The following is a 27,501-nucleotide window of genomic DNA, read 5'->3' as shown; positions in this document are numbered from 1 at the left end:
AAGTCAGAAAATAGTGTACGCACACACACCCACCCACCCACACACCCACCCACCCACCCACCCACCCACCCACCTCCGGGCAGAACTTTGACATGGACGGAGTCAGAGAAGGGTCCGTCTCCCACAGAGGTGAAGGCCAGTACTCTGACTGTGTATGTCTCAGAGGGTACCAGGCTCTGGATGGTGGTGATGGTGCTGTCCTGGACGTTATGGATCTGCCACAGACTCATGGGCTGAGATGGGTCCATGGTGTAGTACACCCGGTAACCTTTCACCTGGATGGAGAGAGTGAGAGAGGGTAGGAGAGAGAGAGTGACAAAGAGTGAGAGAGAGAGATAGAGAGAGAAAGAAAGAAAGAAAGTGTTAGTTAACCTCTCATGTCTGGTCCATGTTTGTTTGTTTGTGTTTGGAAGCTATTATATATTGTGACATCTATCCACATTCCATTATATTGGACCTATGTTGCTAGCTGAGCTAGATAAACATTGCATTAGCTTCAAGGTTGCCATGACCGTTATAATTTAATAACTAGATGACTTTTCAACTGACCTCTACCTAAAGCCTAACCATTATAGTGTGTGATTTAAACTGTAATATGTATGTCACATCATTTGTATTATCTGTTTAGGATGCATTGCCCTCATCTTGTTTTTGTGATTATTGTTGTTTATGTTGATTCCATTATTCAGCTTGTTATTTATACTGCCCAGGGAATAGATGTTTCTCTAGCTAACTATTGCCTATTGCACCTCAGTGTTCTGAGACGTTCATTATTGTTTGAGAAGTGGATTACTGAGAATGATCCCTGCTACTTATTCTCTTAATAAAACAACAGATTCACTCATTTCAATTGTATTTTACCTGTCCGTTGGGCTCCTCCGGTTCTTCCCAGCGGACCATGACAGTGTTCTGGGAGATGATCCTGGCCTGGACGTTCCTGGGGGGGCTAGCCGGGGCCTGTTCCCCTGTCCTGGCCTCTACCCGGGCGGATGAGGGGCCCTGGCCGATGCTGTTGAAGGCCGACACCCTGACTTCGTACTCCGTGTTGGGGTAGAGCCCTCCGATGCTGTACCTGGTGGTGGTGATACCGTCCACCGCCTCATACTTGCTGTCCGGTGTCTTGGCCCGGTACTGGATGATGTAATAGGACACTGGGTCGGGGTTACCGGAGTCCCAGGTGATGGTAACACTGGTGGCGGTCGTCTCTGTGACAATCGGGGTACCGGGAGGCTTGGGAAGAGCTGTGACGGTAGAAGCAGATATTTTTGTAACTGTCTTTAATAACGTCTTAAGGCAGATAGGGGAAGACTAGTGTCCCCTTACTCTTGGCGGACACCTGCGAGATCATAGGTGGCCCTAACTATCTAATCTATATGTTTAATGTGGCTGTTAGGGGCATTTATGTTTTAATGGGAGAGAAGAAATCCAGCGAGCGGACACAGTGGAAGCACAGTTAGAAAACTAAAGGATGTCCCTTACTCTTAACTGACACCTGTGCGGTGGCCTCTATAATCCCCAGACTGCTCATGGCCACGCAGGTGTAGTTGGCCGACTCTCTCACTCCGTTGAGCTCCAAAACATTGCGTCCCACCGGCATCTCGTCTTCCGGGGTCAGGTCCTCAATACCCAGCATCCATTTGACATAGGGCATGGGCGAGCCCACTGCCACACAGGTGATGTTGACGCTGCCGCCAGGCATGATCTCATGGTTGGCGGGCAGGATGGAGAAACGAGGGGGCACGCGACGCACTGGGAGAGGAGGAGAGGGGAAAGACAGGGGGAGGATGGGGAGAGGGGAATGAGGAGGGAGAGAGGGAGGGACAGGAGAGGGCGAGAGAGAGAGGGGGTAAGAAAGAGAGAGAACGAAAGAGAGAGAGAAAGAGAGAGAGAGAGAGAGAGAGAGAGAGAGAGAGAGAGAGAGAGAGAGGGGTAACAGAAAGGGTAGAATGATCTTCACTGCTTTTACAGAAGTTCTATAAAGGAATATTTCACGTTTCATCAAAACCACATTGGTAGTTTTGAAAAGGCTAATGATTGCAATTGAAATACACAGATTCCATGTTGAGAGACTGCTGACTATCTCAAGTTACATTTCACCCTACACATGAAATCTATTGTACGATTCTTATGTCTTAGCCACTGGGCAACAACCCATTGTATATTTCACAAGACATAATTTGCTATTCTGGACACATCACTGTAGAAGCCAAACTAGAAAACGCCCTCTTCCCCAATCCCTGTTACAAAACAAGATCTACAATTCAAATATTGGAGCTCTGGGCGGCACAAAATACCAATGCCATTTTCTCTGAAAGGATAAGATGAGCAAAATCAAACTGATGTGAAGATCTAAACTACAGCTGAACTCCCCCTGCAGTGAAGCTCAAGGCTACTGACTGGAAAAGTGAAACTTCGCCAGAAACTTGACTGAGAAACTTCAAAGAGACTTCTGTGCCTCCAGGGTAAGTTCTCCACTGCAGATGAGGGCCCTTTAGATACGTGGCGCTGGCCGAGCCAATCAATAAAACCTGCTATCAGCCAGACAACATGCACAGAGTGCTCCTGTTAACTGCAATTGTGCTGAATCTGAATCTACTAGCTATCTGTCAGGTCTATCTTATATAAGATGCATAGAGAGATAGAGCTCATGGGTCACATGCATTCCTGGACGACTTTAAAGAGTTAACTATGCTCATGAAGAACCCGTGGGAGAAGAGAGGGGGAAGAGTGAGAGAGAGTGAGAGAGAGAGAGAGAGAGTGAGAGAGAGTGAGAGAGAGAGAGAGAGAGAGAGAGAGAGAGAGAGAGAGAGAGAGAGAGAGAGAGAGAGAGAGAGTATTGTCTGGTTCCTCTTCCAGACAATGACAATCAATGTGGCAAATCACAGCCTCATTGTACAACCAGAATACCAGATGAACACAGCAATGTTGGAAATAAATAAGCAATGTAGCGAAAGAGTGGATGATGGAGATATAAATAGGTTTCGTTGCAATTACAAGGTACGCTTTGAACACGTTAAATAAGGAAACATCAAGGCATCCATCATGAAAGAGAGAGTGAGAGAGAAATAGCAAGAAAGATAGTATGTGCATGCGTTTATTAACAAAAAAAGAGTATGCACATTTGTCTGTTGATCCTACACACCAGGGCACAGGTGGAAATGTCAGAATGCAGAAGAGAGAGAAAGAAGGGCGGGAGATTAGAAGAGAGGGATGGGGACAGAGAGGGTAAGAGGGGGAGGAGAAGATAGGAAAGGGGGAAAAGGACAGAGGGGGAAGAGGAGAAGAAAGGAGGATGGGGGGGGGGGAGAAAACACATGGTGCTCTTGAAACTGCTGTTTGGTTCTTCAAAAATCAGGCTTTTATTGGTGGATGTCATAGGAACAGAAAACTAGGTACCCCAAGGCTGCAACACAGAGGGCTGACGTACAAAATAGACAGATAGACAATCAGACAGACAGACCAACGACTCTAGATGGGCAGGAGTGGATGCAAGGTGAGGGCAGACAGACAGACAGACAGACAGTATAAATATTGGCGAGCATCAAGACTCAACACGGTATCTGAATCAGCTGTTTGATTCATGTGTTTGACTCACAATACAGGAATCTCCACTCACTCAGTGGGAGTAAAACAGGGGGAAACAGCCTTTATAGAATCGCTGGCCTCAGTCTTCGCCCAAATGATTCTCAGCCGATCCATTTAGCCATTTTTAGATCCATCAATAAACTTCACTTATTGTTGAAATATCTTCTCTAGGTTCCATGAATTACACAGCGTTTCTAGTCTTCCACAGATAGAACGCAAACAAACTATTCACCAAAAGCAAATACGAATGAACATTTTGGCATCTTCAAATGATTCAATAGTTCAGTGGACATGACCCCATTTGTCCATAACAGTGCCATACATTTGGAGTGATCCTAGAATACCAACAGATACCCAGAATTGGACACCAAAGTTCAAGACGAAAAAAAAGAGACATTTGAAAAAAAGATATATATAAAAAAAGAGACATTTGTCTAAAAAAAATAAAAAAGAGACAAAAAAAAAAATGTCAACTGTTATGACCGATATCAAATCAAAAAGCAGGCAGGCAGATTCTCTCCAGAGCATGCAAGAACGAGACGGAGACAAACAGGGACAGAGTGACCAGCATGCAGCAGATAAGAGCAACTATCCATGCAATTCAGCCTGATCTTTTATAGGACAAAGACAAAACTCTTAAAGTATGTGTAATGTTGCCTATTTATGTGTACTTATCTAACTACTGAATTTTGCCAAGAAGTTATCTTAAAGTTTGGAGACTGATTTACAATGTGTCCAATTCAATCTGACGAAGAGCACATTGATATTGACAGTAGGCTACATCCAGCACTGCAGGTATTAATACAAGAAGGCAGTACAACATTCAAGGGCATGCTGAACAGAGAGCATCTGAGATTAGGACAGCCACAAATGATTAACCTAGTCCATTATGTCACCGTGGATAGGGGGCTTCAGTAACATGCATCATAAACACCTACAGACGTCTATGTGGATGTAGCACCACGAAAACAATGTAGTATTTAATATGATGGAATATACAGTTCATTCGCAAAGTATTCAGATAAATGGTCAGCATGTTGATGGAGAAGCATATCTCCTAGAAGCTCCCGGTTTTGTTAATAACGTAGCCTACTATATAGTCCAAGGCGTTCGCTGTAATGCAATGATGTATTCTATTTCCCCTCCAGCATCAATAACAGGCTTTTCTACAGGGAACAGTTGATCAGGTTGTGAGACCATAGCAGGCGGTGACTGGGAGCTGGGATACTGTTTCATTTCAGTAGCACAGCACACTAAAACCCAGTTGGCATTTTCACAAGTTAATCCTGCCTCATCTAATATAGAAGTGGCGAGGTGTTTCATTAATGTGTGCATTGTATGAATATATATATATATATATATATATATATATAATCAATATAGAGGTGGGTAAATCTTTCATTTCCACTGCTGATCAATGGAGGTCATCGTATAGTTTCATAAGCACAGCAATGCGCTGTGTAGCAGCTGAATAACCATATAATTACATAGGATTTCTTTGTGAATAACACTATAAAGTGCATGGACACGATGCACTGAAAAAAAACGTTCACGTTTTGTGCAATGAAATACTATTGTTCATTTTGTTTACCTGCATATATATAAACCCAGATAGTGTACATAAAGAAGTACTGTGCGTTGGCCTCTGGTTGTGTTGTGTCAACCTGTGTCAGCAGCAGTGACTTAGTCTTTGCTGACCAAACGAGTCTGCAAAAAATGGCAAGTTACTTCTGTGGCTCTTTAAATGCCACTTAAATAAAGCATGATGTGACTGATTTATTTTCCCTCGGGGGATATGAAGACCACTCAACCAATCAGAAAACAAGCTACACTGAGTAGGCAAACAAACAGTAGCAGACCAAGAGGACACACAGAGACAGAGACACACACTGGCAATGTGACACACAACATGCCGCAAGTGCAGAAGCACGGCAGTGACATAACACAGGCCCACACGGACAGAACAGTACAGCACGACCAATACAAGACAAGGGACAAGACAATACTGAGATCAATCGATTCAACACACACACAAGCACGCACGCACGCGCACATACAGAGTTACACGGTCAGGATACAAGGCATGCAAGCGCTGCCACCGCTCTCCCTCCATGTGTAGATAGCCTCCTTTTAATTTCCAATTCCTGGGTCTCCATAGCAACAAGAAACTTTCCATGCAGAGAATGTCGGGCACGGAGTGAAAGCAATAACAAAGGTCTGCAAACAAGGCCTCACAATGCAATCAATGCAAACGACTGTGTAGGCAGGTAGCCTCATGAGAGCTCAGTGAAACGTCTTCAGTCAAAGAAATGTGTTCATCAAATCAAAACCAATTTAACATGAGGGTTATTCATACCTCTGTCCTAGACTGTTTCAGACCGTTTTCTCTCTCCTTAACTTTGGGAATTCTCCTAACTTTAGGAGTAAATTTGTCATAAAAAGGAAGTAACGAAAGAAAATAAAGGACGCACCAACCTTCTCGTAGCTCTGGGGGATGTAAGGGGGTTGATGTAGAACACAATGACGTGAGGGGGAGAGAGAGAACGGGGAAACACAGAGAGAGTAAAAATGGCCAGCTCAAAGCCACACACACACACACACACACACACACACACACACACACACACACACACACACACACACACACACACACACACACACACACACACACACACACACACACACACACACACACACACACACACACACACACACACACACACACGTGTAAACACACACGCATATACACACTGGTTCTCACAGAACCACAGAACCCACTTAAAATGAAGAATCAGGAACTTCTAATTCAAGGGCCCAAGAGCTTAGAACAGCGAGTCTAGAACCCATGAAACTGAATCCAGAGATCCCGGTCTCCCTTACCCCAGTCGAGGAACCTAGAATAGGGGTCTTAAACTTCTGGAGGGCCACAGTGTCTGCATTCTTTCTTTTTCATATCTGATTTAGACTTGAGAAACCAATTGTTATTCCCTAGCAAATCAGTCCATCAATGTGGAAGATAGAAGCATAAACCCTGTGGCCCTCAATTTACAATAAAATAAAGAGGGATAGGACAATATAGTGATGTCATACTGTAGCAAAGGCCCTCGAACTGCACAGTGCAATAATACTTCCTGAAGAATCTGGACATGTATGACGTCATTGGCCCATCCCTCTTCGTCTACGTCCATTCAGTGGCAGTTATTAAAAACCCAGTATAGTCTTGAATATTACCAATCTTAGGTCACCAACTGGTGTTTCACTTGGTGGTTAGGTTTGGTTGTGTTTGGTTAGTAGATGCCAACAGGAAGAAAAATGAATAACAAAACAACATGTAAACAAACTAGCACTTAACACCTCGCTACATGTGTAGTATAATAGTGACGGCTGTTACATGCGTGTTTGTTATAGTGGTGTGTGTGTTATAACGCATGTGAGTGAGAGGTCTTACACCCGGGGTCAGTTCCTACCTCGCACATACAGGTTGGCTGGGGAAGAGTAGCGTACGCCCTGAGAGTTAGTGGCCACACACTCATACTTCCCCTGGTCGGTCTCTTCACTGTTCTCTATCTGCAGGGCACCTGAAAGACAAAGAGAGAGAGATAGATAGATCGATTGAGAGAGAGAGAGACACAGAGAGAGAGAGATGGGGGAGAGAGAAAGACAAAAAGGAAGAGTGGAAGAGAAAGAGAGAGAGAGAGAGAGAGAGAGAGAGAGAGAGAGAGAGAGAGAGAGAGAGAGAGAGAGAGAGAGAGAGAGAGAGAGAGAGAGGAGAGAGAGAGAGAGAGGGAGAGAGAGAGAGAGAGAGAGGGGAGAGAGAGAGAGAGAGAGAGAGAGAGCGAGAGAGAGAGAGAGGAAAAAGAGACATTACAATGGGTTAATTATTGATACGTTCATAAGTGAAATGTATTTTTACTCATCAACCCTCATGCATCACCTAAAACTGATTAAAACTACCATTTAAAATGAGGGATTTTACATTACTGGTTCATTTCTGCCATGAAAAATCCATGTTCCCCACAGCAAGCTAAATGAGAGTAGTTAACGATGCACTATAGGAGTCCCTGGAGCATATCTGAAGTCAAACAGAGGACTCAACATGGCAACACTTTAAATCCCCATTCAGCCTTCTCCCCCCCCTCTGTTTCCCTGTACAATACAATTCACTGAGGTGTATAGCAGCATTGTACATTATTATCCCAGGCTCCTAAACCATGTTATTAAGGCACATTATTATTATTATTCCATTCGTTTTCTCCTGGAGCATGTTCTGCTGTAAACCCTTCACAATGCTTACAATGCCCATATCACAAACTGTGTGTGTTTGAAATGGGGCTAGGGGCGGAACCAGTGTGCGCAAGCAAATACATTTGCACGCACACGCCACCCACCCCCACCGGACACACACACCTTATCAGAAGAAGTGTGTTAGACATGGAGACAGAGGAGGGGCCACAAAAGCAGGGGATTACTTCAATCTACCGCACAGTGGGGGAAAATGAAACAAGACAACGACAAAACAACTCTCTCAGAAACAAGCACGCACACACACGCACGCACACACACACACGCGCACGCGCGCACACACACACACACACACACGCACACGCACACACACACACACACACACACACACACACACACACACACACACACACACACACACACACACACACACACACACACACACACACACACACACACACACACACTCAGCTGCTTTCAGACTCACAAAGGCATAGCAGTGTGACGGAAAAGCGTACTACAGACAATAACAGGGTGGGTATTTCTGTTTAAGACCTGTAACTGTGTATCCGTGTAGAGAGGGGAAGAAAACAAGAAACTAGGTGAGTCACTGAGACACATTTGCAGATATGCTGTTCAACAACATGGCTCAGAGGACGGAATACTTCAACTATATATTTTTCTTCTGGGCAGTGCAGGGGCGGTTCCAGGCATAAGTGACATTAGCGGTCACTTAGGGGCAACCGGCGGTTGTTATTCTTGATGATATTTTTCTATTTTTCGCCTTCTTTTGACATCAGGTGCTGTAGGTGTCCTTGAGGGCAGGTAGTTTGCCCCTGGTAATGCTTTGTGCAGACCGCACCACCCTCTGGAGAGCCCTGCGGTTGTGGGCGGTGCAGTTTCCTTACCAGGCGGAGACGCATCCCGGCAGGATGCTCTCAATTGTGCTTCTGTAAAGGTTTGTGAGGGTTTTAGGCAACAAGTCAAATTTCTTCAGAATCCTGAGGTTGAAGAGGTGATCATCTCCACGATCATCTCCTTTGTTTTGTTGATGTTGAGTGAGAGGTTATTTTCCTGACACCACACTCCCAGAGCCTTCACCCAACGTCTCGTCGTTGTTGATAATCAAACCTACTACTGTTGTGTCGTCTGCAAACTTGATAATTGAGTTGGAGGCATGCATGGCCACGCAGTCATGGGTGAACAGGGAGTACAGGAGGGGGCTGAGCACGCACCCTTGTGGGGCCCCAATGTTGAATATCAGCGAAGTGGAGATGTTGTTTCCCACCTTCACCACCTGGGGGCGGCCCGTCAGGAAGTCCAGGACCCAATTGCACAGGGCAGGGTTCAGACCCAGGGCCTCGATCTTAATAATGAGCTTGGAGAGTACTATGGAGTTGAATGCTGAGCTATAGTCAATGAACAGCATTCTTATATAGGTATTCCTCTTGTCCAGATGGGATAGGGCAGTGTGCAGTGTGATGGCGATTGCATCGTCTGTGGACCTATTGGGGAGGTAAGCAAATTGAAGTGGGACTAGTTTGACAGGTACGGTGGAGGTGATACGATCGATTGACTAGTCTCTTAAATCACTTAATGATAACAGAAGTGAGTGCTATGGGGCGATAGTAATTTAGTTCAGTTACCTTTGCATTCTTGGGTACAGGAACAATGGTGGCCATCTTTAAGCATGTGGGGACAGCAGATTGGGATAGGGAAAGATTGAATATGTCCGTAAACATACCAGCCAGCTGGTCTGCTCATGCTCTGGGGACACGGCTAGGGATGCCATCTGCGCCGGCAGCCTTGCGAGGGTTAACATGTGTCGGTGGCACTGTGTTATCATCAAAGCAGGCAAAGAATGTGTTTAGCTTGTCTGGAAGCAAGACGTCTGTGTCCCCGACGTGGCTGGCTTTCCTTTTGTAGCCCATGATTGTCTGTAGACCCTGCCACATATGTCTCGTGTCTGAGCCATTGAATTGCGACTCCACTTTGTCTCTATACTGATGTTTCTGGTTAGGGTAGGTTTTAATAGTCACAGTGGGTACAACATCTCCTATACACTTCTTGATGAAATTAGTAACCATCACAGTATACACGTCAATATTATTCTTGGAAGCTACCCGGAACATATCCCAGTCTGCGTGATCAAAACAATCTTGAAGCGTGGATTCCGATTTGTCAGACCAGTATTGAGTAGTTCTTAGCACAGGTACTTCCTGTTTGAGTTTCTGCCTATAGGAAGGGAGGGGCAAAATGTAATCATGGTCAGATTTGCCGTAAGAAGGGTGGGGACGGTCCTTGTATGCATCCCGGAAGTTGGAATAACAATGGTTGAGTGTTTTTCCAGCGCGAGTACTACAGTCAATATGCTGATAGAATTTAGGTAGCCTTTTCCTCTTTTCCTCTCCTCCTTTTTGCTTTGTTAAAATCCCCAGCTACAATAAATGCATCCTCAGGATATATGGTTTCCAGTTTGCATAAAGTCCAGTGAAGTTCCTTGAGGGCCGTCGTGGTATCGGCTTGAGGGGGGATATACGAGGCTGTGACAATAACCGAAGAGAATTCTCTTGGGAGATAATACGGTCGGCATTTGATTGTGATGAATTCTAGGTCGGGTGAACAAAGGACTTGAGTTCCTGTATCTAATTACAATTAAACCATGAGTCGTTAATCATGAAACATACACCCCCGCCCTTCTTCTGTCGGTGCAATGAACTGAGAATACACATGGCTGGACCGACTCTGACAGTATATCCCAAGAGAGCCATGTTGGTTACAATCCCTGATGTCTCTCTGGAAATAAATCCTTGCCCTGATCTCGTCAACTTTGTTATCCAGGGACTGAACATTAGTGAGTAATATACTCGGAAGAAGTGGGTGGTGTGCGCGCCTCCTAAGTCGGACTAGAAGATCGCTTCGAGTTCCTCTTTTTTGCAGGCGTTGTTTTGGGTCTGCCTCTTGAATCAGTTCAATTGCCATGGGTGGTGCGAACAAAGGATCTGCTTCGCGAATGTCGTATTCTTGGTCATAGTGCTGGTGAGTTACGGCGGAATAGATTCTTCCCGGCTGTATGTAATAACACATAACATTTTCTGAGCTAACAATGTAATAAGAAATAACAAAAAACTGCAACGTTTCCTAAGAACTAGAAGCGAGGCAGCCCTCTCTGTCTGCGCCAACTTTTAGGATATGTAAGTTATAGCAGTTGTAGCATGAGGTAACATGTGGAAAGTGGACATTCATCACTGGTATTCATGTGAGAAGGTCTAGGTGAACCCTGGTCTTCTGCTTGTCAAGTTAGGTAGAGTTAACATGGACTCAAGTCAACATTTTTTAAAGTTAAATTTAAATAAACTTATTTAAATTCAGAATAGGGCATAGGGAGAATATTTTTCTGTGAAATCCCACCTATATTTGTTTCTGTCTTTTATTTAGACAGATTAGAAACAGGAGGAGACAGAATAAAGTGCTGAAAGTGTGACTTAAACCTGCTGGGGTAGTGAGATGACACATTTTTGGGGGGAATTTTACCCACTGAAGCACACAGCCAACCATATCAGAAGACAAATGTTTAAAGTCAAAATGTGAACTACAAACATTGTGTGGCCAAACTGTTCAGAATTCAGGTGGAGAGAGAGGGCATTGGTGGCAGGCGTGTCCTCTAGGAAACTATATGGTCAAGTCAAAGAAAAGCAGCCATGTTTCAGGTCTTCACGAACCCAGATAGGTGAGAGCACACCAAACGTTCAGATGAAACTCTACAAAACAATCCAAGAAAGTATATATCAAAGAAAACGTGCGTACAAAATGTTATCACATTGTAGCATTTCAGATGCTGAATGCTTAATAGTCCAAGTCATGCATAGTCACTGCCAATTTAGCCTGCTCTAGTTTTGGCCTTCCACACCACATTTTTTTTATTTTTTATATACTTGCAATGAAGCCACTCAACAACTACATCACATTAGTCATCTAACAGACACACATGGAGAGCAACACACAGAAGCAACCAGGGTCCACACCACATGTTATTGCATCCCACTTTTGACATGCATATTTATATTTTGTTGCTATATTTGCATAACTTAATCACATAAGTATTTTGCATATTGCAATTGACATGTTTAATAATTGTATATTTATATTGTAACAATATTATAGAATGTGATAACTTAATTATGCATATCATTATTCCTTGTTAATATTTATATGTCTTTGTCTCCCTGCAGAAAAACAAACATACATATTAAGTTACCCACTGGCTGGCCAATCCTAACAAGAATTATGCCAACTGTGAGTCATATCATCGGATTTACACCTTAATTTAACTAGGCAAGTCAGTTAAGAACAAATTCTTATTTACAATGACGGTCTTGGAACAGCAGGTTAACTGCCTTGTTCAGGGGCAGAATGAGAGATTTTTACATTGTCAGCTCAGGTATTCCGATCTCTCAACCTTTCGGTTACTGGCCCAACACTCTAACCACTAGTCTACCTGCCGCCCCGTCTTGGGATTCAATCCATCTGACCAACATTCCATGCCATGTATCATCATCTGAATACAAAGACTCAGGTCAGAGACATTAGCATAATGGATAATGGATCGCATTGAGCCCTGGGCTAAACTTTGTATAAGTGCTACTGCTAACATTAGCAGTCTTTGCCATTATTTTATCCCATAAATTCGAAATATAATGCCATATTTCCATTGATTTAGAAAAATATGAATATGATTAATACCTCACAGATCTTTGAATTGTCTTACTTTATCAATATAAAAGTGTGAAAGAACTACTCATGTGTTGTCGTCATTTGATCATTTGCAAAGAAAATGTGAACATTTGAAGCTTCAAAATCATGTCTTGAAAAAGTAATTTTGTACTCATGAATTATTTATTATCCTGAACAAACGTATTCATTTATATTTTCACAAAACAATCTTTTCTCGTGTCCTCTGTTTAAGCATAATACTACTCATAACTAAAAAAGGAATTATGAGGAGTTCATAAACACACCATATAATAGCAGGGAATATACAAAAAGAGAAGGGATCTAATTCTGCACTAAAACAGGGTTCGAAAAACCATCATAGTGTTTAAGAGCTTTTAGAGAAAGAGGAAAGGACACCAAAAGAGAAGGTAACAGTGTTTTCAACCTTTTCCAGGTTAACGCTCCCAGGCTCAGGCAAGGTGTCGCACAACTTCATTATGTGGCGTTCCAACACACCATGTCATGTTTCAGAACACCCCGGGATGAATGTTTCAATAAACCTTCAATCTGTCCCAATACCCTCATAACTATGTGTTTCAATAAACCTTCAATCTGTCCCAATACCCTCATAACTATGTGTTTCAATACTGCAGCAAAGGTAAGGTTTCATCTCCTTTAAGGTGGTGGCAGCTCAGTTGCCACTAGTTTTAGTGTTACAAAGCACTTCATTTTAACAGTGTAGAGACAGACGTCCGGACATACAGTAAGACAGCGCAGGAGAGGTGCGATCGATCCAGACACTGTGTGTATGTGGGAGAGAGATAGAGACAAAGAGAAAGAGAGAGAGGGAGAGAGAGAGAGACATGAGAGAGAGAGAGACATGAGAGAGGGAGAGAGAGAGAGAGGGAGAGAGAGAGAGGGAGAGAGAGAGAGAGAGAGAGAGAGAGAGAGAGAGATAGATAGCGAGAGAGAGACTCCTCCACAGGAGTAGTGTATCTACACCTGGACAACTACTCATCTAGAGAGGCTGAAGTTACAGTAACACTCTGGAAACTATGGGGAGTTTTCTTGTTAGGGAATGTATGTGTGTATGTTCCTGCGTACATTCCTGTTTGTGCTTATTGAGCCCGCTCTCTCGCTGCTCTGCTAGCTGCAGCTGACCTCTTTGCTTCTCTCTCCTGCAGACACATGAAAGGCAAACGAGGCAGAACTCTCTCTCACGTCCCTCCTCCCTCTCCCTTTCCCTCTCTCGCTCTCCCGTCCCCATGGAACAAAGCAGAGCTCGGCGCAAAACAGGCATAACTTATCTGTGCAACAACCAAGCAGGAGAGCAGGGGAAAGAGGAAAAAGAAGGAGAAAGGGAGGAAGATAGAGAGTACTTGACAGCACTCTATGAAACAACAGATCCTGAAACGAAACGCACACACACACACACACACACACACACACACACACACACACACACACACACACACACACACACACACACACACACACACACACACACACACACACACACACACACACACACACACACACACACACACACACACACACACACACACACACACACACACACATACACAGAGATTGAAAGAAGCGCACAGAGACAGATAACAACATAAATGGGAGTGGTTGACAATGGTAAGCTATACAGGAAACAAGGTGGACAAGCCCTGCACATGATTATTTGACTACTCCATGTGTTCACAAAGCTAAACTTGCGTGGTTACAAAGATTTAGCTACTCCTAATCTAAAGTGTGCTTTCAGTGTCCCTCTACCATGCCCAAAATTAGGAGGAGAGATGTCTGTCCATCATTCCTAATCCGAGAAACACTTAAAAGGTTCACCCCAAAAACCAAAGTTTGTTTGGTAATTTCACATGTCAAAAGTGGTGTAAATGTCAAACTGAGTCCATATTGCACACCATATGTTGTGTGGATCTCACGTCGTACATTAGGGGAAATTCTGTAGGCCTCAAACCCAAATTAATGAGGAGGATTGGCCTGCAGACTTCTCTAAATGCGTATGGCAGGACCTACACAACAGATGGTTGTCGAAAATGTACACCACTTTTGAGTTATGAAGACTCTTGACAAACTTTGACTCTTGGACCATATGCCTCACTACACCTCCTCGGGAGATGGTGTGTGTGTGTGCGTGTGTGTGTGTGTGTGTGTGTGTGTGTGTGTGTGTGTGTGTGTGTGTGTGTGTGTGTGTGTGTGTGTGTGTGTGTGTGTGTGTGTGTGTGTGTGTGTGTGTGTGTGTGTGTGTGTGTGTGTGTGTGTGTGTGTGTGTGTGTAGACACTGGAGGGAAGAGAGGGATCAGGGAAAGAGAGTGAGGCTGTAGAGATGCAGAGAGTGATCTTCAGTGTCTTCAAGGGACTATAATGCAGAGGTTCTCAAAGTTGTTTACCCTTTGACCCATTAAATCAACAAAACCATGTTTCTATTCACAGCCGTCTCTAGTCAGTTTCTGTGACCCCAAAAGGACTGGCTGTGACACACCAGTGGGTCCTGATCCACCATTTGGGAAAGACTGCTTTGACGGTGTAGTGACCGTAAGTTGCCTAAGAGACATACAATAAAAAGGTGTGTGCATGGCTATGGTTACAGTAATACTTACTGAAGGCTGTTGACGATTATGGAGAAAAACAAAAAGGACGCAAGAAGCAGGTGAGGGATGTGTTATTACCATGTTCTCCATGTAGAATGACCATGTTCTCCATGTAGAATGACCATGTTCTCCATGTAGAATGACCATGTTCTCCATGTAGAATGACCATGTTCTCCATGTAGAATGACCATGTTCTCCATGTAGAATGACCATGTTCTCCATGTGGAATTACCTTGCATACACTCTGGTTTACATGTCCATAATGCTGTACTACACTACCCATAGTTCTGTGTGTATGATTAAATATGGTTCTGTGTCTACCAATCTGGCACCTATAATTTCTCCTACATCATGTTCTTTATGGCAAAAATACTTGGATTAGTGTTTAATAGCTTTTTTGTACAAGTCATATAAGTGTATGTGTACATATCTTTCTCTGCCGACACTAGGGTTATTCACACTATAGTATCCCTCTGCAGAGTAAAATATTACACAAAACAAAAAGGCAGAATGGAAAGATTGGGAAGTATGACAAACTGAAAGACCACAGTCAAACCAGCTTGACATAAAAATGGCAGGACAGGGGAACTGAACGTAGAAAACGAAAGAATCCCTTTTTGTCCTGTCATCCTCCCTCCTCCTTTCTCTCAGGTGCATCCCGAAAGTATTCAGACCCCTTCACCTTTTCCACATTTTGTTGTTACAGCCTTATTCTAAAATTGATTAAATGACTTTTTTCTCTCATAAATCTACACACAATACCTCATAACAACAAAGCAAATACATGTTTTTTAGAAACAAATAACAGAAATACCTTATTTACATACGTTTTCAGACCCTTTGCTATGAGACTCGGAATTGAGCTCAGGTGCATCCTGTTTCCATTGATCATCCTTGAGATGTTTCTACAACTTGATTGGAGTCCACTTGTGGTAAATTAAATTGATTGGACATGACTCGGAAAGGCACACACCTGTCTACATAAAGTCTCACAGTTGAAAGTGTATGTCAGAGCAAAAACAAGGTCATGAGGTCGAAGGAATTGCAATTAGAGCGCGGAGATAGGATTGTGTCAAGGCCTGCAGATCTGGGGAAGGGTACCAAAAATATGTCAGCATTGAAGGTCCCCAAGAACACAGTGGCCTCCATCATTCTTAAATGGAAGAAGTTTGGAACCAGCAAGTCTCATCCGAGAGATGCCGCCCGGCAAAACTGACACATGACATATGACAGCCCACTTGGAGTTTGCCAAAAGTCACCTAAAGGACTCTCAGACCATGAAAAACAAGATTGTCTGGTCTGATGAAACTAAGATTGAACTCTTTGGCCTGAATGCTAAGCGTCACGTCTGGAGGAAACCTGGTACCATCCATACGATAAAGCACGGTGGTGGCAGCATCATGCTGTAGGGATGTTTTTCAGTGCCAGAGAGACTAAGTCAGGATCGACGGAAAGATGAACTGAGCTAAGTACAGAGAGATCCTTGATGAAAACCTGCCCCAGAGTGCTCAGGACCTCATACTGAGGCGAAGGTTCACCTTCCAACAGGACATCGACCTTAAGCACATATCCAAGACAACACAGGAGTGGCTTCAAGACAAGTCTCTGAATGTCCTTGAGTGGCCCAGCCAGAGTCCGGACTTGAACCCGATCGAACACCTCTGGAGAGATCTGAAAACAGTTGTGCAGCGACGTTCCCCATCCAACCTGACAGAGCTTGAGATGATCTGCAGAGAAGAATGGGAGAAACTCCCCAAATACAGGTGTGCCAATCCTGTAGCATCATACCCACGAAGACTCAAGGCTGTAATCACTGCCAAAGGTGATTCAACAAAGTACTGAGTAAAGGGTCTGAATACTTATGTAAATGTGATATTTCAGTTTTTTACTTTTAATACATTTGCAATAATAAAAAATAAAAAAGTTTTTGCTTTGTCATTATGGGGTATTGTGTGTAGATTGATGAGGAAAAAATAGATTTAATGCATTTTAGAATAAGGCTGTAAAGTTACAAAATATGGAAAAAGTTAAGGAGTCTGCATACATTCCGAATGCACTGTTTGCCAGACATGCCTAGACAATACGTCTGGTCTCTCCAGAAACATTTATAAAATGACATTGAACATGAAGAGGGCTTCAAAGAGTGTGCTATGAACATCAGTTCTAGCTTGCTCTGTAGTAGACAAACCTCCCCAAGGACATACTGAGGAATCCTGTGATTCATATCACTACTGTATTCCTCACCCATTTCTTTCTCTCTCTCTTTCTCTCTCTCTCTCTCTCTCTCTCTGACTGGCCTCTCTCTCTCCCTTCCCTCTCTCCCTTCCATCTCACCTGAGCGTAGTTGTTTGATGCGTCCCAGGCTGGACCTGGGTTCTACAGGTAGAAAATCTTTGAACCAGGAGATCTCTGGGTCTGGGATGCCGCTGGCAGCACACAGCATGGTGGCTGTCCTGGTCCTCTCCACCACCTTTAGCTGCGGTCCCATGTCGATGCTGGGGAAACCAAACGGCAACAGATCCTCTGGAGGGTTAGGAATTGGGGAAGGGTGGGATGGAAAGAGGGGAAAGGAGAGGGAGAAGAGATATTGTTAAGTCGCTTTGATGACAAGTCATTTTAATTTGTCTCGTAAGACAGTTCCACAGAGAATGTGAATTAGAACCATGGAAGGTTGGATGTTTGGTACCAACATGGACGATAGATTGCAGAACCCCAGTATATCATGCCTTGGTTTGATCAATGTGGTTAACACAAACCTACAACACATGAAACAGTGCTGAGTGTTATGACACCATTCTCTCCATCTAAAATCATTTGGAGTCTCCTCAAAAACACCAAAATCACACCACACCCACAGATGGTGGTTAGACTCCCAAGCACACTTCAAACTACAATCCCTCTTGATGAATTGTTGGCCAACAGTGTTGGCAAACAAACAAATGATCCAGTAGGCCTTCAGTCACTAAGCCTGAAATGTCGCTGGTTCGAATGGTGAAAAATATTTTGAGGTGCCCTTGAGCAAGGCACTTAAACCTAATTGCTCCTGTAAGTCACTCTGGATAAGAGCATCTGCTAAAATGTAAAATGCCTGGAGCCTGGCCAGCTCATTGCTCCTACATGGCTCAGACACAAGAGGTATGTGGCAGGGTCTACAGTCAATCACGGATTACAAAAAGAAAACCAGCCCCGTCACGGACCCGGATGTCTTGCTCCCAGGCAGACTAAATAACTTTTTTGCCTGCTTTGAGGACAATACAGTGCCACTGACACGGCCTGCAACCAAAACATGCGGCCTCTCCTTCACTGCAGCCGAGGTGAGTAAAACATTTAAACGTGTTAACCCTCGCAAGGCTGCAGGCCCAGACGGCATCCCCAGCCGCGCCCTCAGAGCATGCGCAGACCAGCTGGCTGGTGTGTTTACGGACATATTCAATCAATCCCTATCCCAGTCTGCTGTTCCCACATGCTTCAAGAGGGCCACCATTGTTCCTGTTCCCAAGAAAGCTAAGGTAAAACGACTACCACCCCGTAGCACTCACTTCCGTCAACATGAAGTGCTTTGAGAGACTAGTCAAGGACCATATCACCTCCACCCTACCTGACACCCTAGACCCACTCCAATTTGCTTACCGCCCAAATAGGTCCACAGACGATGCAATCTCAACCACACTGCACACTGCCCTAACCCACCTGGACAAGAGGAATACCTATGTGAGAATGCTGTTCATCGACTACAGCTCGGCATTTCACACCATAGTACCCTCCAAGCTCGTCATCAAGCTCGAGATCCTGGGTCTCGACCCCGCCCTGTGCAACTGGGTACTGGACTTCCTGACGGGCCGCCCCCAGGTGGTGAGGGTAGGCAACAACATCTCCACCCCGCTGATCCTCAACACTGGGGCCCCACAAGGGTGCGTTCTGAGCCCTCTCCTGTACTCCCTGTTCACCCACGACTGCGTGGCCACGCACGCCTCCAACTCAATCATCAAGTTTGCGGACGACACAACAGTGGTAGACTTGATTACCAACAACGACGAGACGGTCTACAGGGAGGAGGTGAGGGCCCTCGGAGTGTGGTGTCAGGAAAATAACCTCACACTCAACGTCAACAAAACTAAGGAGATGATTGTGGACTTCAGGAAACAGCAGAGGGAACACCCCCCTATCCACATCGATGGAACAGTAGTGGAGAGGGTAGCAAGTTTTAAGTTCCTCGGCATACACATCACAGACAAACTGAATTGGTCCACCCACACAGACAGCATCGTGAAGAAGGCGCAGCAGCACCTCTTCAACCTCAGGAGGCTGAAGAAATTTGGCTTGTCACCAAAAGCACTCACAAACTTCTACAGATGCACAATCGAGAGCATCCTGGCGGGCTGTATCACCGCCTGGTACGGCAACTGCTCCGCCCACAACCATAAGGCTCTCCAGAGGGTAGTGAGGTCTGCACAACGCATCACCGGGGGCAAACTACCTGCCCTCCAGGACACCTACACCACCCGATGTCACAGGAAGGCCATAAAGATCATCAAGGACAACAACCACCCGAGCCACTGCCTGTTCACCCCGCTATCATCCAGAAGGCGAGGTCAGTACAGGTGCATCAAAGCTGGGACCGAGAGACTGAAAAACAGCTTCTATCTCAAGGCCATCAGACTGTTAAACAGCCACCACTAACATTGAGTGGCTGCTGCCAACACACTGACTCAACTCCAGCCACTTTAATAATGGGAATTGATGGGAAATGATGTAAAATATATCACTAGCCACTTTAAACAATGCTACCTAATATAATGTTTACATACCCTACATTATTCATCTCTGTCACGTTCTGACCTTTATTTTCTGTGTTTTGTGTTTAGTTAGTATGGTCAGGGCGTGAGTTGGGTGGGTAGTCTATGTTTGTTTTTCTATGTTTTGGTTATTTCGATGTTTCGGCCTAGTATGGTTCTCAATCAGAGGCAGGTGTCATTAGTTGTCTCTGATTGAGAATCATACTTAGGTGGCCTGGGTTTCACTGTGTGTTTGTGGGTGATTGTTTCCTGTCTCTGTGTGTGCACCAGATAGGACTGTTTTTTGAGTTTTCACGTTTTGTTAGTTTGTTCATGTGTACCTTAAAGCATTAAAAAAGTACCATGGAAAATTACCACGCCGCGTATTGGTCCTCTGATCCAGTTTCGGTCATCTCCTCTTCGGAAGAAGAGGAGGAAACTCATTACAGAATCACCCACCACAATCGGACCAAGCTTTGGGCGTGGTAAAGGACAGCGACGACAGCAGCAGCAGCAGCACAACAGCGGCCAGCATCACAGGAGGAATGGACATGGGAGGATGTATTGGACGGCAAGGGCTTGCTACACCTGGGAGGAGATCCTGGCGGGGAAAGGATCGCCTTCCATGGGAACAGGTGGAGGCAGCTAGGAAAGCAGAGGCAGCCGGAGAGAGGAGCTGGCAATGTGAGGAGCCAGCACGGCAGTGCGACACGAGAGGCAGCCCCAAATTTTTGGGGGGCACACGAGGGGTACTAAGCCAGGTAGCAGACCTGAGCTCACTCCTCGTGCTTATGATAAGCAGCGCATTACTGGTCAGGCACCGTGTTATGCGGTTGAGCGCACGGTGTCGCCAGTGCGTGTCCATAGCCCGGTGCGCTATAGGGCAGCCCCCGAGAGTGCCATGCACAGTGTGGGCATTGAGCCAGGGCGTATGGTGCCTGCTCAGCGGGTCTGGTCGCCGGTACGCAGTCTTGGTCCAGGTTATCCTGCGCCGGCTCTGCGTGCTGTGTCTCCGGGCGCTGGGAGGGGTGCAGACGTCCTCTGCCTGCGCTCCGCTCGTACCGGGCAACTGTGGGAGTGGAGCCTAGGGGAGAGGTGCGTGTAGTAAGCACTAGATCTCCCGTGCTTACCCACAGCCCGGTTCAACCTGTGCCTGCACTCTTGAGGGTCCGGGCTCAGTCCAGTTGTCCAGCCTGGGGAAGTGGTGCCAAGGTTGCGCACCAGAGCTCCAGTGCTCCCCCCACAGCCCGGTCTTTCAGGCTCCTCCTAACACCAAGCCTCCTGAAAGTCTCCCCAGCCTGGTAGTTCCTGTGGCAGCCCCACGCACCAGGCTGTCTCTCAGTCTCCTCCCTGCAGGTGCTCCCGCCTGTCCGGCGCCGCTGCCGGAGCCTCCCGCCTGTCCGGCGCCGCTGCCGGAGCCTCCCGCCTGTCCGGCGCCGCTGCCGGAGCCTCCCGCCTGTCCAGAGCCTCCCGCCTGTAACGCCGCTGCCGGAGCCTCCCGCCTGTCCGGCGCCGCTGCCGGAGCCTCCCGCCTGTCCGGGCGCCGCTGCCGGAGCCTCCGCCTGTCCGGCGCCGCTGCCGGAGCGTCCCGCCTGTCCGGCGCCGCTGCCGGAGCGTCCCGCCTGTCCGGCGCCGCTGCCGGAGCGTCCCGCCTGTCCGGCGCCGCTGCGGAAAGCGTCCCGCCTGAGGAGCGCCGCTGCCGGAGCGTCCCTCCTGTCCGGCGCCGCTGCCGGAGCCTCCCGCCTGTCCGGCGCGCTGCCGGAGCGTCCCGCCTGTCCGGCGCGCTGCCGGAGCCCCTCAGCCCAGAGGCGCCAGAGCCCCTCAGCCCAGAGGCGCCAGAGCCCCTCAGCCCAGGCGCCAGAGCCCCTCAGCCCAGAGGCGCCAGAGCCCCTCAGCCCAGAGGCGCCAGAGCCCCTCAGCCCAGAGGCGCCAGAGCCCTGTCCCTTTGTCCAGAGCCCCTGTCCCTCTGTCCAGAGCCCCTGTCCCCTCTGTCCAGAGCTTCTGCCCCTCTGTCCCGAGCTGCCCCTCTGTCCAGTGGGGTCATTGAGAGGGTTGCCATGGTGAGAAAGCCACGGAGGCGGACAAAGACAATGGTGAAGTGGGGTCCGCGAGAAAGCGCCAGAACCGCCACCGCGGACAGACGCCCACCCAGACCCTCCCCTATAGGTCAAGGTTTTGCGGCCGGAGTCCGCACTTTGGGGGGTACTTATTCACGTTCAAACATTTATTTTCTGTGTTTTGTGTTTAGTTAGTATGGTCAGGGCGTGAGTTGGGTTTGTAGTCTATGTTTGTTTTTCTATGTTTTGGTTATTTCGATGCTTCGGCCTAGTATGGTTCTCAATCAGAGGCAAGTGTCATTAGTTGTCTCTGATTGAGAATCACTTAGGTGGCCTGGGTTTCACTGTGTGTTTGTGTGATTGTTTCCTGTCTCTGTGTGTGCACCAGATAGGACTGTTTTTTGAGTTTTCACGTTTTGTTAGTTTGTTCATGTGTACCTTAAAGCATTAAAAAGTACCATGGAAAATTACCACGCCGCGTATTGGTCCTCTGATCCGTTTCGCCTCCTCTTCGGAAGAAGAGGAGGAAACTCATTACAATCTCATATGTATACGTATATACTGTATATCATCTACTGCATCTTTATGTAATACATGTATCACTAGCCACTTTAACTATGCCACTTTGTTTACATACTCATCTCATATGTATATACTGTACTCGATACCATCTACTGTATCTTGCCTATGCCGCTCTGTACCATCACTCATTCATATATCTTTATGTACATATTCTTTATCCCCTTACACTTGTGTGTATAAGACAGTAGTTTTGGAATTGTTAGTTAGATTACTCGTTGGTTATTACTGCATTGTCGGAACTAGAAGCACAAGCATTTCGCTACACTCGCATTAACATCTGCTAACCATGTGTATGTGACGAATCAAATTTGATTTGATTTGATTTGACACACGTACATGTATTCCTGTGTTGTTCAGTTGGTAAGGCCAAGGTCATCGGAATTCAATTCCCACGGGGAACATATACACAACGTACGGGAACATATACACAACCTAGGGTAAAATGTACAAGCTCACTGTACTGTTAGTCGTTTTGGGAAAAGCCTCTACTAAGTGGCATATATTATGATGATATATCATATCTACAGTACAGACAGTGGGCTACCCCCTCCTCCGCTCCTTCCCCAGAGGCCTGGGCAGGTAGGAGGTAGTAGTGTCAGCTCTAATAGCTATGCACAGAAAACACTGGTATCCTCCGTGTTTCTCTGTGCCGTGAGGTGTATAGTAATTATAGCTCTAATAACTATGCACAGGGTTCCTTCTCAGATACAGCAACGTCAATTAGGCAGTCAGATAGCAGGGAGAGGCAAGGCACAGGGGGTAATAGCGACTTGTTAGCCGGCTAATTATTAGTGTACAAATGATTAGGAGGAAAGACGTCTGTGACTGTGTCCAACTGCGTTGGGGCTTTGTGTTATTGCCAATGTGTATGTTCATGCTAATTCTATCAAGGTATGGGGAGAAATACACAATGGGACACAGAGAAAATCACACACAGGTGCCCACACACAGATGCATGAGACAGGGCGCACGTACACACACACGTACACACACACGTACACACACACGTACACACACACGTCCACACACACGTACACACGTACACACACACGTACACACACACGTACACACACACGTCCACACACACGTACACACACACACACACACACACACACACACACACACACACACACACACACACACACACACACACACACACACACACACACACACACACACACACACACACACACACACACACTTCCTCTGGTGAATTGGCTTTGACTGCAGTCCAGATGGCCAGCCACATAATCATCCTTCCATCAGCCCTCCCTCGTTCCTTTCTTCCCCCCTCTTCCTTTCTCTCCCCTTCTCCTCCACCTGACACCCTTCTCCTGCACACACACACACACACACACACACACACACACACACACACACACACACACACACACACACACACACACACACACACACACACACACACACACACACACACACACACACACACACACACTAGGTATCCCTTTTCTCTCCCTTCTGAGATAGATCATCTGTCACCATGACACCCAATGGAGTGTCAAACAGATCCCACTGAATATTAGTTTCTAACTAATGCAGAGTTTCTAACTAATGCTTTCTAACAAACATAACTATGGGCAAAACAGTCTGATTTAAAACCAGAAATATGATCTAGCTGTTATTTCTTATCTCAACGGTTCCCCCTGCCAGCCATCCAGTAGTGTGTCACTGTAACATCTGTCTTCACCTGACTGTATCGCTATCTCCTCAGAGATAGGCTGCAGAGAGCCTGTCAGATAGGCCGCGCTCAGGAGAAAGGAACAGGAGGAGACAGAAATAGGATGAAGAGAAGAGATGAGAATGGACAAGAGGAGGACTGAGGAGATGGGCAGGTGTGGAAGTAAGACAGGGGGAGAGGAGGAAAAGGACTGGGAAGAGAGGAGACAGGGGAATGGAGGGAAGGGGAGGGGAATAGAAGATGAGAAAAATAAACGAGACGAGACTCAAGTATAGTCAGTAAAACTAATTTCCACGTTAGATGCCCTGTCACCACCATTGCCTGGGTTCTGACCACATCCTGGCTAGCTGTCCAGAGGACACCCATTTGAGGGGGTATGCAAAACGAGCCGCAACACCCCTGGCCCTATCTGATCAATACTAATAACCTGGCTGAATGGAAGCCAGCGATACCTCATCGACAGGAGGGAGAAAATTAAAGAAAGGAGGGAGAGAGGGATCGATGGACAGGTCGAGAGGCAAGGCCCTCAGAGGAGGAAAAGAGAGAGAGGCAGAAAGTGTGGGAGGGGGAGGGGTTGAGAGAAAGAGAGGGAGAGAGAAGCTCACATGGGGCGAGAGAGAGAAAGGAAGAGAGAAAAAGTGCAACATTTAAATGTTATACTACATTTTTAACAGCTAATAATCTAATATTTTTAATGTCCTTATTCTATTCAAACATTTAGTTTGCCTAATGTTTACTCTTAATGTCCGATTGTTATTGTCTTTGCTTAATTCGCTTTGTTGGCTTTTGTAATTTTTTCTTTCGTTTTTACCACTTGCTTTGGCAATGTAAACATGTTTTGCATGCCAATAAAGCCCCTTTGAATTGAATTGAGAATGAGATAGGCATACAGGGGTCTTTCCATCACCTCAGGGTCTATTCTGCTGGCTGCTTGCTGCTGCATGGTGTAACTGATTGTTTATGAGACCAGGCCACTGCAGTAGAGCACAGAGACAGAGAGAGAGCTTTTATGTATTCCTCTCTGCTCGCTGTCATTAGATGTACAGCATATGAGCTCTCCACATTATACATGGGTGTCACGCCTTCTCCCGCTCCTCCCCTCCGGCGCCCGACTTCTCCGGAATACTAACCACCGGTCCTGGATCATCATTACGCACACCTGGCATCAATCATTACGCGCACCTGGCATCAATCATTACGCGCACCTGGCATCAATCATTACGCACACCTGGCATCAATCATTACGCGCACCTGCACGTCGTCATGAGACACACCTGGACTCCATTACCTCACTCATTACCTCCCCTATATCTGGCACTCCCTTAGGTTCCTTCCCCAGTCAGTATAGTTTATGTGTTTCATGTCTCGACGCTACTCATGTTTGTTATATTGTTCCATGTTGCGTTTATTATTAAAGTCACCACCTGCACTTGTTTTCCGACTCCAAGCGTCTACGTTACAAGGTGGGAGAGTTTATGCACAGTACAGTGTGTGCCGAAATATACAGTGCCTTCAGAAAGTATTCACACCCCTCGACTTTTTCCACATTTTGTTGTGTTACACAGTTTTTAAAGATTAATGAAAAATGAAATACTAATATACCTTGATTAGATAAGTCTTCACCCCCCTGTTAGAAACAACTTTGGCAACACCTTTGGGTAGGTCTCAAAAGAGCTTTGCACATCTCTATTGTGTATACTTTTCAAGTTACAGAGTTAAATGCTCTGTAAGTTCATTAGAGTTAAATGCACCTCAGATTGCAGCCCAAATAAATGCTTCACAGAGTTCAAGTAACAGACACATCTCAACAACAACTGTTCACAGGAGACTGCGTGAATCAGGCCTTCATGGTCGAATTGCTGCAAAGAAACCACAAATAAAGGACTCCAATAATAAGAAGAGACTTGCTTGGTCCAAGAAACACGAGCAATGGACATTAGACTGTTGAAATCTGTCCTTTGAGCCCAAATTTGAGATTTTTGGTTCTTTGTGAGACGCAGAGTAGGTGAACGGATGATCTCTGCATGTTCGGTTCCCACCATGAAGCACGGATGAGGAGGTGTGACGGTGTGGGGGTGCTTTGCTGGTGACACTGTCAGGGATTTATTTAGAATTAAAGGCACACATAACCAGCATGACTACCACAACATTCTGCATTGCTACGCCATCCCATCTGGTTTGCGCTTAGTGGGACTATAATTTGTTTTTCAACAGGACAATGACCCAACACACCTCCAGGCTGTGTAAGGGCTATTTAAAAAAGAAGGAGAGTGACAGTGTGCTACAACTGATGACCTGGCCTCCACAATCAACTGACCTCAACCCAATTGAGATGGTTTGGGATGAGTTGGACCGCAAAGTGAAGGAAAATCAGTCAACAAGTGCTCAGCATATGTGGGAACTACTTCAAAACTGTTGGAATAGCATTCCACATGAAACTGGTTGAGAGAATGCCAAGAGTGTGCAAAACTGTCATCAAAGCAAAGAGTGGCTACTTTGAAGAATTTTGAATATAAAATATATTTTTATTTGTTTAACACTTGTTTGCTTACTACATGTGTTTAATTCGGGAGATGGTAACTCTTTAAACAACCGCTCTCGTGGTGCCCCAAATCCTAATGAGTTAATTGTTACATGATTAATTTAATCGGGTAACAATTAAACATAGTTTGTGAATTAGATAAATAACAGTCATCAGATTAATGAAAGTAATGTCATGACAAGGGAAAGAAATTCCACAAATTAACTTTTAACAAGGCACACTTGCTAATTGAAATGCATTGCAGGTGACTACCTCATGAAGCTGGTTGAGAGAATGCCAAGAGTGCGCAAAGCTGCATCAAGGCAAAGGGTGGCTTCTTTGAAGAATCTCAAATCTCAAATATATTTTGATTTGTATAACACTTTTTTGTTTACTACATGATTCCATATGTGTTATTTCATATTTTTGATGTCTTCAATATTATTCTACAATGTAGAAAATAGTAAAAACAAAAAACACTTGAATTAGTAGGTGTGTCCAAACGTTTGACTGGTACTGTATGTTGAGCACTGCTTATATTGTCCCATTCTTCCTCTGATAGCTCTGGCTATATTCAGTTCATTTCCCATTTTGCTTTAATATAAAGAGTTGAGTCTTTTCTCAAGGTTATCATGCCATGACAGAGTGAAGATATTGTCTTGGACATTGCCTGTTTATATGCATTTCAGATCACATTCATTCATTTTTT

The 27,501-nt window shown here is 45.6% G+C and overlaps 1 protein-coding gene across 3 annotated transcripts in view; it reads right to left on the bottom strand.

Moving 5' to 3' along the window:
• LOC118395073 (receptor-type tyrosine-protein phosphatase S-like) overlaps positions 1 to 27,501 on the bottom strand; it is a 76,250-nt gene that overhangs the window by 32,813 nt on the left and 15,936 nt on the right. For 2 of the 3 annotated variants that reach the window (XM_052464237.1, XM_052464236.1), the window contains exons 4-8: positions 17,493 to 17,681; positions 7,053 to 7,163; positions 1,480 to 1,749; positions 862 to 1,241; positions 74 to 275 (exon numbers count right to left, since the gene is read on the bottom strand). In XM_052464237.1, the coding sequence (XP_052320197.1) occupies positions 74 to 275; positions 862 to 1,241; positions 1,480 to 1,749; positions 7,053 to 7,163; positions 17,493 to 17,681 (1,152 nt within the window). Of the gene's footprint in view, positions 1 to 73; positions 276 to 861; positions 1,242 to 1,479; positions 1,750 to 3,119; positions 3,135 to 7,052; positions 7,164 to 17,492; positions 17,682 to 27,501 lie in introns of all 3 variants that reach the window. The other variant, XM_052464235.1, reaches the window with a different exon arrangement.

This window comes from Oncorhynchus keta, chromosome 15 (genome assembly GCF_023373465.1).
Source record: "Oncorhynchus keta strain PuntledgeMale-10-30-2019 chromosome 15, Oket_V2, whole genome shotgun sequence".
NCBI lineage: Eukaryota > Metazoa > Chordata > Actinopteri > Salmoniformes > Salmonidae > Oncorhynchus > Oncorhynchus keta.
The sequence above is the reverse complement of the archived record's forward strand: the minus strand, read 5'-3'. Positions and strand labels throughout refer to the sequence as shown.